Below are 12,592 nucleotides of genomic sequence, written 5' to 3'. Positions count from 1 at the left end.
ATTTCTTAATGATAATTTTTTTTTGCTGATCAATATTCTGTCATGTGGATTTCTTCCAAGTTAAATATTTTTTTTTTTTGCTTTGGACAATTTGTTAAAAACCGTTTTTTTGCTTTATATGTCATATTGTGAAGAACACTGTAAGTTTAGCTACTTCTATATTTTAAACTACTTCTCTAGATATATTTCCAGAACCAGAATTGCTTAGTCAATGAATGAACAATTTTACGTCTGTAGGTGGCATGCGTGGTTACAAGCTGGATGATTTGCTGAAGGACTGGTGGTTCTAGCCCACCTAGAGGTGCCTCAGGAGACAGGTCTTGGCAGTCTGCTTCCCAAAGGTCACAGCCTTGAAAACCTTATGGAGCACAGTTCTACTCTGCATACACGGAGTTGTCATGAATTAGAATAGACTCGATAGCAACTAACAACGAACAGATACATACTGCCAAAATGTTTTCTACTCTTAGCAGTAATATACGAGAGATTGTTTCTTTGAACTATTCTCAACCTTAGCATTGTTTGACCCTTCCTTTTCACCTAGCCGCCTATGCTCTATACCCCCAAAAGCAATCATGGCGTTTGCTGCTGCTAATGCACTGTCTGAGACCCTTCTTTCCTTTCACGTAACAAAATCCCATTCCAAAAGGGAAAGGTGGCTACCATAGGGCCACCTTGAATGGATCCTGCAGAGACTGAGTGAAAGTGGCTCCTGGGATTGAGGGAAATTGCAGATTTCCATTAGAAGTAAATTGGAACCAGAATTAGGAGTATACTGTGGCTTGCGAAGCAAGATTTTAACATTTTAGCATCTTCATAAAAGAAATGTGAAAGTGTACTTCTTAGCATATCTGCTAAGAAATGAAATAAGGTGGCTGGTGTGACTGAAAGGAAAGAAGACTGCAGTAGGTTCTCTATGTTGCATTTTCAGGTCTCTAATGATACGCTCTTGGCCTCCAAGCTCCTCATCTGTAAAATGGGAGGGCTGGAAGAGAAAACCTCTGAAATGCCCTCTATATTCCATGGCCAGAGTGCAGTCAAGCTAGAAACACGACACAGGATTTGTTCTTGGCCTGAGGGCTGGCTGGCTTTAGCACTACACTTTCTACATTTTAGGAGAAGCTCTCAAAGACATATGTAGAACACTCTCTTCGGAACTTGGACACATCAAAGTGAAGTGATTAATTCCTCTGGAGAAGGCTACACAAACCCTCTCATGTGTATAGAATCACGGCTTTTTAGATCGGCTTAGTAGGTGCTATGGAGGCCTAGTGGTGCAGTAGTTAGGAGCTCAGCGGCTAACCAAAAGGTTGGCAGCTCAAATCCACCAGCTGCTCCTTCAAAACCTGTGGGCAGTTCTACTCTGTCCGATAGGATCACTATGAATCGGAATTGATTTGATGGCAACAGGTTTTTGATTTAGTAGTGGCTACAGCAAGAGTGGCAGGCCCAGCTTGGGGCCAGAAAAGCTGGTATTTTCCTTCCAATTTTACTGTTGACATTCTCACATCTTCTGCTGCATTTTCCTTAGCAAGCAGCCTAAAACTCTGCAGGATTTTAAACAAAAGGAATCCGTGCTTGTGGCAGGAGGGAGGGAGTGGGTCTTGAGAAAAGGGAAGAGACACATTTTATAGCTCTAATTTCAGAGAAGTACAAATTTATTCCCCTCCCTCCCTCCTTTTCTTTTTTCCATTTTCCAAGGGGGAGGGTAGTCTGGGGGACATGGTTAGGGTTGTTGTGTGCCACAGAGTCTACTGCCACTTATAGCGAACCTATAGGACAGAGTAGAACTGCCCTATAGGGTTTTCTAGGCTGTAATCTTCAACTGGGATTTGGGGGGTGAAGGTGGGGATTCTGTATCCCATTGGACCACTGGCAGTGTCTGAAGACATTTTTGATTGTCGTAACTAGGAGGGTAGTTGCTACTAGCATCTAATGGGCAGAGAACAGGGATGCTGCTAAACATCCTACAATGCACAAGACAGCCCCTCATAACAAGTAATTATTTCGGCCAAATTTCAATAGTACTGAGGTTGAGGAACCCTGTTGTATGTTTTATGGATTAACTCAGTTAATCTTTAGAATAACCCCATGAGGTAGGAACTCTTAGTGTGACTATTTTGTTATTATTTTATAATAGTGAATAGAATATATATTACTATACAGTACATTAACACTACCTATTATACATATATATTTTTAGTGATGCTATATATACTATATACAAGTATATATTACACAGCTTTTATAAAGTAATATAAAAATTACATATGCATGCTTTAAACATAATCTCCAGGTGTTTGAGTTTTTCTTTCTTTTTTTTTAATTCAGATAATAGATTTTACAAAATAGATTTGGGGTTTGAATTAAAAACAATGGCCATATCATTGTGTCATCTAGATTTTAAATTATTAATAATTTCTCCTGATCCTCAGTCACACGCTACAGAAGTGGTATTTTATGTCACATGTGAAACTGGGCTATTAGACAGAGAGAGCAGTGTGGTATACTGGAAACACTACCAGACCAAGAGTCCAAAGGCGCAAGGTTTAGCTTGGTCTTCATCTCATGCACCATGGCATCTTTGGGCGAGCTGCCTAACTTCTCTGAGCATTAGAAGCTCACCACCCCCCCTCCAAACAGGGGGGTAGTGCCTTTTCTGAGGAGTCAGAGGGTTGCTAATAGGATAAAACAAGTTCACATTAACGGGGGACGAATGACTTGGAAAAGGAGGGTGAGAATGGTTGCGTAACTTGAAGAACGTAATCAATGTCCCGGAACTGTACATGTAAAAATTGTTGAACTGGTGTATGTTCTACTGTGTGTATTTTCAACAACAACAAAAACATTTTTTTAAATAAGATCACTTGTGAAAGTGAACGTGAACTGCAATGAGCTTTGCCACCACCACAACTTTTAAGTTACACATGATGAGTGATCACTTTTTTTTTTTGGCTGTACATTTACTCACTTAGCCCTCACCATAGCCTGTGAGGCAGGTACACTCATCAACACAAGTGGAAGATAAAGAAACTAGGCACAGAGGTGTAACTTACCTAAGATTACAAGGATAGTTAGTGGCAGACAGGAGCCTGCCCTCCTCATTAATACTGGCCTCTCACTACCAGAGGTTGTTTAAACCATTAAAGACACGCTCTCATATTAGCATGTTTCAGCTGGTCAAGGCTCCCTTCCTTCATTACTAAGAGTCCCTCTGCTCTGTAGGATGCCATTTCTACTCCCCAGTCCTGACTTCCAGCCACTTGAATCATGCATCAAAGCAAAGAAGGATGAAGTCTCATTTTATTTATTTATGTGTGCATAATACACATATTCAAAATAATGTAAAATTCAAAGGCACAAAAGGATATACCGTGACAATTAATTCTCCTTCCTTCTCTTGTTTCTATGCTAACAGACCTTCCTACTGAGACAACCAGCATTGCTGGTTTCCTATATATCACTTCAGCAATGTTCTATTAAATATATTTTATTTTTCTAAAATAAATATACAACTTGTAGCATACCACACATATTACTTTACAACCTTATAGTTTTCACTGAAAAATTATCTTGGAGATCAGTTCACATTAGTATTTATTTCCAGGTGCCAATGAGTCAATTATGACTCATGACTACTCTTGTGTATCAAAGTAGAACTGTGCTCCATAGGGAGTTCAATGGCTGATTTTTCAGAAGTAGATCACCAGGCTTTTCTTCCAGAGTCCCACCATGGACTCGAACCTTCAGTCTTTTGGTTAGCAGCCTACCTTGCTAACCATTTGCACCACCCAGGGACTCCATTAGTAGATATAGAGCTCCTTTTATTCATATTAATATCTGAAGAATATTCTGAGATTTATTTAAATAATTCTGAATAGATGAGTATTTAATGTACTTCTGATATTTCAAACATTCTACAATGAATATCTTATGCACATATTTCTCACACTGCAACAATACATTCAGGATAAATTCCCACAAGTGGAACTGCTGAGTCATAGGATATCTGCCTTCTAATATTTATTGAAACAGCTAAAGTGCTCTTCATAGAGTTATACCAATTTACACTTCCATTTTAAATGCATGAGATCATCACTGAATATGACTTTTCTATATTCTCATAAAACAGCACAGCATAAAAATGTTTTCTCTTTGCCTATCTGTAAAAGATTATACCTCATTATATTTTTAATTTTCATTTCTCTTATTATGATTAGACTGAAAATTGTTTCTTATATTTCAAGAACCAATTATATTACTTTTTTCTATGAATGGCCTGTCCACACCCTTTACCCATTTTTCCAATGAGCTGGCTCATTTTTTCTTATGGGTTTGTAGGAACTCTTTAACTTTATGGGAAATAAACCCAAGTATTTTCCCCTAGTTTCTTATTTATCAGTTGCTTTTTCTGTAAAATTTATTTTAATTAGTGCTGATTTTCTAAAAAACAAAAATTCTAATGGCTTTTGGGTTTATTTCATATTTAGCTCTTTTCCACTCAGTGTATAAAAATAATCCATGTTTTCTTTTAGTACTTCTGTGGTTATTTCTCACACTTTAAATCTTTGAAATATCGGAATTTACTTTGGTATATAGTAAGAGTTTGGAATCAACTTGTTTTCCAGATGGGCACTCAGTTGTCACAATATTATCTACTGAATAATCTATCTCCTCCCGCCATATGAAATGTTAGCTCTATCATATATAAACTTACAGTATTATTTGGATCTATTTTTGACTTTCCAGACTGTTTCATTTATCTGTCTGACAATCAATATACCAGTCTTGCAGGCTATTTTAATTATCGTACCTGTATAACCACCACCACAAATAATATATTTTAGTATCTGGTAGGGCTCGTTCCCTTCATTATTTGTCTTTTTCAGAGTTTTCCTGGCTATTTTTTAGGAACTTCGAATCATCTGGTATTTTTATTAGGATTGTGGTATATTTTTACATTAGGAAAAACTGATGCCTTTAGGGTATTGAATCTTTCCATCCATGGACATTGTATACTTTTGCATTTGGTTCAATTCTTCTTACTCCTCCCATGCCTCTACCTCTTTTGGTGAAGCTCTGTAACATTTTAAAGGTTTTTTTTTTTTTTTTTCATATGTGTTTTCCTTTATTCTTATTACATGTACTCCTAGAGTTAAGAATGTATTTCTACCTGGTCAATGTTATCGTACATAGGTCTTATTTATAAACAGACATGGCAATAAAAACTGTTACCTACAGTTTTATATAAAAAGTCATTCATTTTTATTTTGGTTTTGGTTGAGTGACCAGTTCTCGAAACCTTAGCAAATCCAGGTTTGAAAACATAACATATCTCTTTTTAAACTCCAGCTAAGAAATACTTTTCTCCTAAAATATTTAAGCATGAAAAACACAACTTACTGGATTTTTAGAAACCTTAGTTTCATCTTAAATTTTGGTAGTACACAGATCTTAGCAGTGTTGTATTACATTATTAAGAATTTATATGAAACTAGAAGCACAAAACTTACCTCCTAAATTCATTCCAGCTTGAAGACATTTCTGAAGTCTGCAGGCAGGACAATTCTTCCGTCGAATCTTATCAATGATGCAATCATTTCTTCCAGCACATAAATAGTTGTGTTGCCCTGATTAAAATAATAAAGAAAATTGTTCAAATAAAGATGATTACACTAATATACAACCAGAATATGAAGTTTCCCCTTTCTGGTCTTGAAATTGCGTCTTTAAGGATAACTTAGACAATAGGATGATCAGCTTAATGGCACAGCTGAGACTTTAGATTACTCAGATCTGGGAAAAGCATACGCTTGGAGAGCAGAAGTTACTGATAAAATATAAAATTATAGCCTAGCTCTACTATTCATTTATTTATTTAAAAATATTTACTGAACAACTACTAGGTACCAGGCACCATTAGAAGCACTAGGGATACAGCCATGAACATGACAGACCAAGATCTCTGCTCCTGCTAACCTTCATTCTAATGGGAGGAGATACACAATAGGTAAGGTAAGTAGGTAAAATATATAAAATGTTAGGTAGTCACATGTGCTAGGGAGAAAAATGAAAAAGAAAGGGACATATAATCTGGTGGATGTGGAAGAGGCGTTGAAAGTTGAGACAGAGTGGATAGGGAAGGTCTCACTGGACAGGTGATTTTAAAATAATGATCCAAAGGGAAAGAGGAAACTTCACTGTGTAGATACCTGGGAGAGAAAACATGCCATGCAGAGGGAAAAGCAAATGTGGTAGGGGCAGGATGGGGGATGCCTGGCATATTCTAGGAACGGCAAGAATACCAGTGTGGATGAGCAGAAAGATTGAGTGGAGAGTAGCAGGAGATGAAGACAAAGCTAGCATGATCCTGATCATGGAGAGCCTCTCAGGTCATATTTAAGACTTACACTTTTACTCCGATTGAGATGGGAAGCCACCAGCCTAGAGGACTTGGAGAAGAGGAGTGAGGTGAGCTGATTTACATTTAAAAGGATCTCACTGGCTGCTGTGTTGAAAACTGACCACATTGGATCAAAGACAGAAGCAGGGAGACCAGGAATAGGAGGCTATTACTATAATCTAGTGGAGAGATGATGGTGGACTGGATCAATGTGGTAACAGTGAGGGTCATGAGAACAGTCAGATTCTAGATGTATTTTGAAGATAGAGCTGTCAGGATTTACTGACAGACCAGATATGGGACATGAGAAAAAAAGGGGAGTTAAAGAGTCATCAAGGTTCTTGGACTAAACAACTAGAAAAATGGAACTGCCAAATAATTAAGCTGGGGAAAACTGTGGGAATATGTGGTTTATGGGGGATTATGGCCCACAGTAACACCACCACCCCAGCTCAGTCATGGACATGTTAAGTTTGAGATGTCTGATGGGCACTTAAGTGGGTGTCAAGTCAGTGGATACACAGGCCTCGAGCTAGTGAGAGGTCTGGGCTGGAGATGTTAACAGGTTATGCTCATTATTTTAAGCCAGGAGAGTGGAGGAGATCATGTAAGAGTGATCACAAACTGAAAAGAGAAGAGGTCCAAGGACTAAGTTATGGGGCACTGAAAATATCCAGACTCAAGAAGAGAAAGTCCCAGTGATTACTATAAAACAGTGAACGGGCTCTAAAGCACCCCCTTCTGCCCAGTACCCTACTTGAAAACTAATATGAGAAAATAGGACTTAAAGGTCAGAAATTTTGTCTAATACTACCTCATTCTCCCATACTGCCAACCTGGGAGACTATTTCCAGCAGAAATCCCCTATGTGTACCACAAAAGGGCTGAAAAAAATCAAACTTCCATAACTTAGAAGATATTTTACTTGCCAGAATTTTTCTTAGTCCATATTGTAACTAGTGACTATGAGAATGGTGGGTTTATAAACAGACAGAAACACAAGAGGGAAGTTACTGTGGTAGAAAAGAGGGGCTCCATTTTTGACAAACTGAGTACATAGCACTCAAACTTTCGTTGTCAGAGATTCCTTTACTTAGCTTAAGTCATCTTTGCTTAAGGACTCCTCTTTTAAGACCTGGCAACTAGGCAAGTCATTAGCAGCAAGAATTCAGCTTTAGTCATCCAATCATCTAACAAGAAAGGTAATAGGGGAATGAGACACTGGCTAGTACGCTTTAATGGCATTTATATCAGGAAGAAGCACATGGATGGCAGATAGAGAGGAGAGGGGAGGAGATGGGAAGGGACAGAAGGGGAGAAGAGGGGGAGAAGAATAAAGGGGGAAAGTGAGAGAGGTGAGAAGACCATGAATGCAACTTTGACCTAGTTAAAATGAGTTTAAAAATCACATCACGAGTCATTAAATCATTCTAGACATTATCATTTGTATGATTTGACTCCTATAGGAAGCCTCAGAAGCAGTTACTATATTTTGCTACCTTCTCAGTTGATAATGCAAAGGCTCTGTATTTGCATTCATCTCAGCCCCAGCCAGAACTATACAGTCAGAGGTCAAGAGCTTGAGCTCAAAGTAGACAGGCCTGGCCACTTACTACTCATGTGGCCTTGGGCAAGCAATTTAACCTTCCTGAGCCTTACTTCCCCAAAGGAACCCAAGAAATGAGAACAGTGCCTGCCTGGCAAGGGTAAGTGAGATGTGTGTAAATTTTACATTAGCCCTAAGCCTGAAACACAGTAAATATTCGATAAAAGAAGGCAATTATATCAATCATTCTGGCAAATGCTGTCAACCTAGAATTCTATAATCTATGAAAATATTTTTCCAAATGAAGGTGAGATAAAGATACTTCTGGATAGACAAAAGCTAAGAGAATCTTTTTACTACCAGAACCACATTACAAGAAATGAGAAAGGAAGTCCCTTAAACTGAAGGGAAATGATACCAGATGGAAATCTGGATATACAGAAAAGAAAGGAGAGAACTGGAAATAGTAAATATATGGGAAATTTTATAGGAAATTTTCTTTATTTTCTTGAATCCTTTAAAAGTCAAATGGATATTACCCAGTATGCCACCAGGGTTTCCATATATCCCATAATACAATTTTATTATCCTTACATGTATGTAAAATATTTTATAACACAGCATAAAGACAAGATGGGATATAAATGAAACTCTACTGATGTAAATTTCTGACATTATACTTGAAATGGCATAATATTAATTTAGGGTAGCCTATAGCCCCAGAAACCCTGATGGCATAGTGGTTAAGTGGTACAGCTGCTAACCAAAAGGTCAGCAGTTCGAATGTGCCAGGCGCTCCTTGGAAACTCTATAGGGCAGTTCTACTCTGCCCTATAGGGTCGCTATGAGTCGGAATTGACTCGATGGCAATGGGTTTTGGTTTGGATGGGAGCCCCGGTGGCACAGTGATTAAGAATTTGGCTGCTAACCAAAAGGTGGCCAGTTTGACTCTATCAGTCACTCCTTGCAATCCCTATGGGGCGGTTCTGCTCTGTCCTATAGGGTCGCTTTGAGTTGGAATTGACTCAGTGGCCACAGGTGGTTTATGATAAGAGGACATACTGTAGTCTGTAAGGTGGCAGTTCCGAAGTATGCTCCCTGGACCAGCAGCATGAGCATCACCTAGGAACTTGTAAGAAAGTTAAACTCACAGGCTGTACTCCAGACTTATTAAGTCAGAAAATCTGGGGACAGGGCTTAGAAATCAGTGTTTTATATAGACCTTCAAGTGATTCTGACTCATACTAAAGTTTGAGAAACATTGTCTTAGAGCGACCACTAGCATAAAGGAACTAAGAGGTGCTAAAGAGACAACAGAGGTATAAAAAGTCATACCAAATCCAAAAGAAGACAGAAAAGGGAAAACACAGGAACAAATAACAGAGGTAATAAATGTAAAAGAAATGCCAAGAAAATTGATATAAACCCAAATATAGCAATAAATTAAATGTAAATAGTCTCAACACTCCAATTAAAAGGCAATGTAGTAGACTAGATTTAAAACAGCAAGACTGAAGTGTGTACTGATATGCATTTTAAACATAAAGGCAGAGACAGGTTAAAGGATAAAAAAGACATACCATATAAACAATAAGCATTAGAAAGCTGATGTGGTTATATTAAAATCAAAGTAGACTTCAAGACAGAGTAATACCAAAGATAAAGCAAGTCATTTATAATGACCTTTTTAGATATAACAATCCTAAAGCCTAAATGTGTACACACTTAATAGCAGACCCTCAAAATACAACAAGAAACACCTGACAAAAAAGATAAATTCAAAATCACAGCTGAGAATTTAAAAATCCCTCTCTCAGCAACTGATATAGAAATTACTGTATAGAAAATCAGTAAGTATATAGAAGATTTGAACAATATTGGCAACCATGTTGACCCAATTAACATTTAGGTAACACAACTGCATAATACACATGGTCTTCTCAAGTACCCATGGAACATTCACTGAGATATATGAATATATCATATCTTACACTATTAAATGAGTCTCAAATTTGATAAGGACTGAAATTACACAGAATGTTTTCTGACCTCAAAGGAATTAAACTAGGAATCAATAACTAAAACATATATAGACAAGCTCTACATATTCAAAAACTAAGCAGCACACTGCTAAATAATTTATGGGTCATGGAAATTACAGAACATTTCAAACTGAATGGTAAAGAAAAACAAAATATAAAAAATTTATTTTCTCACAGCTTTAGTAGGTTAGAAGTCCAAATTCAGGGCGTCAGCTCTGGGAGAAAGCTTTTTCTCTCTGTCAGCTCTGGAGAAAGGTCCTTCTTGTCAACCTTTCCCTGGGCTAGGAGCTTCTCTGTGCAAGAATCCCGAGTCCAAGGGACACACTCTGCTCCTGGTGCTTCTTTCTTGGTGGTATGGGGTCCCTACTCTCTGCTTGCTTTCTTTTCCTTTTATCTCTTGTAAGATAAAAGGTGGTGCAAGCCACACTCCAGGGAAACTCCCTTTACATGGGCTAGGGGATGTGACCTTAGTAAGGGTGTTACAATCCCACCTTAAACCTTTTTAACATAAGATTACAATCACAAAATGGAGGACAAACACACAATACTGGGAATCATGGCCTAACCAAGTTGACACATATTTTTGGGGGACACAATACAATCCATGGCAGATTCCAATTTTGAAAGAAGTTCTACTGTGGGTAAAATGCCATCAAACAGCATCACATGCTACAGAGAAATCTTTCATGAAAGGAAGAGTCAATCGATGTAGCAAACTCCACTGTTGTCTTATTTTAAGAAATTGCCACAGCTTCCTCAACCTTTAGCAACCACAACCCTCGATCAGTCAGCAGACCATCAACTTCAAGACCCTCCACCAGAAAAAAAATTATTTGCTGAAGGTTCAGATGATAGTTACCATTTTTTAGCAATAAAGTATTTTTTAATTGAAGTGTACACATTGTTATTTTAGATATAAAGCTATTACACACTTAACATACTATAAAACCAAAACCAAAACCAAACCCAGAGTCGTTGAGTTGATTCCGACTCATAGTGGCCCTACAGGACAGAGTAGAACTGCCCCACAGAGTTTCCAAGGAGTGCCTGGCGGATTCAAACTGCCGACCCTTTGGTTAGCAGCTGTAGCACTTAACCACTACGCCACCAGGGTTTCCTAACATAGTATAGCATAGTATAAACATAAGTTTTATATACAGTGGGAAACCAAGAAACTCAAGTGACTCGCTTTACTGCAATATTTGCTTTACTGTGGTGGTCTGGAGCCGAACCCTCAATAGCTTCGAGGTATGTCTGTACATTGGTTTCTCAGGAGACGGAGCTGACTCTACGGTAACTAACAAGAACAAGAGCACCCTTCACTCCATAAACATGTAAGTCCAAGCCCCTAAAGGACCACATTCAAAGTTATATTAAGCTACTGGGACACAACAAGGGGAGGTGGTTTTATCAGAGCTCAAAGACGTACTTAGCACAATTTTTGCCATTTCTAGAAAAATAATTCAAAGCTTGGATCAGAAGTACTTGACCCAATAACACCAAATCATTGTTTTTATTACCAGTATTATACAGTTTTTATTCAGGAGTCTTGGGTGCGCAAATGGTTAAGCAATTTACCACTAAACCAAAGGTTGGCAGTTCAAACCCACCCAGAGGCATTTCGGAAGACAGGCCTGGCAAACTGCTCCTGAAAGGTCATAGCCTTGAAAACCTTGCAGAGTGCAGTCCTACTCTGTAACACGTGGGGTCTCCATGAGGCAGAATCAACTCGGCGATAACTGGTATTGTTATTATGGGCATGGAGGATAACATGTGCCGTGGCTTACTTTCAGAAAATAAAAAAAACTTAAAAGATTGGTCACTGTGTATAATCATATCTCTATTGCCTGGTGGTGCAGTGGTTAAGAGCTACAGCTGTGAACCAAAAGGTGGGCAGTCCGAATCCATCAGCCACTCTATGGGGGCAGTTGTACTTTGTCCCACAGGCTGCTATAAGTTGGAATTGACTCAACGCCAATGGTGTTTTTTTTTTTTTTAAATTTTATTCACAAGTACGGACACACAGGTAGGTCCTGAATCATAAACACTTTACTTACAGATACCCAAAACTACAGAGGGACAGTGCAGCTTGCAGCCAGCACTCCCCTTGCCCATCTGACCCTGGCTCACATTCAGCCCTCAGCTGTGGCGACACTTGTGGCACAGCTTTCCTGTTACTTCCTTTCTTAACCTTGGGAAGGGGCCCTATTCCTGACTTCCCTTGGCTCAGCTGATTTCCTATTTAGTGACAATCTATAGACACACTCATAGATGGCAACGGGTTTGGTCTGGTTTTGGTATAAATAACACACATCCACTTCAACTCCCCATCAATGTTCTGCTCCTCTTTAACTATATCTGGAAATAGACTTTATCCTGTTCCACTCCATTTGGAAGCTAAGCAATAACCATGGCTGCCCATCAGAGTAGTAACCCTTTGTCAAATAAAATACTAAAGTTTTCAGGAACAGTTAGATCTGAAAAGAAGCCCTAGCAATACCTTTTAGAATCTTTAAAGAAAGATTCACAGAGAAGACGGTACTTGATCCTGCTAATGAACAGGCAGGATGTTAAAGAGGCGCTAGTTAGCAGAGAATGCTC

At 38.6% G+C, this 12,592-nt stretch overlaps 1 protein-coding gene across 1 annotated transcript in view; it reads right to left on the bottom strand.

The window, feature by feature from the left end:
• Positions 1-12,592, bottom strand: part of NR3C2 (nuclear receptor subfamily 3 group C member 2) — a 347,998-nt gene that overhangs the window by 91,057 nt on the left and 244,349 nt on the right. Inside the window, exon 4 of the mRNA XM_049906172.1 lies at positions 5,514-5,630. Coding sequence (XP_049762129.1) covers positions 5,514-5,630 — 117 coding nt within the window. The remainder of the gene's footprint in view (positions 1-5,513; positions 5,631-12,592) is intronic.

This window comes from Elephas maximus, chromosome 13 (genome assembly GCF_024166365.1).
Source record: "Elephas maximus indicus isolate mEleMax1 chromosome 13, mEleMax1 primary haplotype, whole genome shotgun sequence".
Classification (NCBI taxonomy): Eukaryota; Metazoa; Chordata; class Mammalia; order Proboscidea; family Elephantidae; genus Elephas; species Elephas maximus.
Note: the sequence above shows the minus strand (reverse complement) of the source record. Positions and strands in the feature narration are given on the sequence as shown.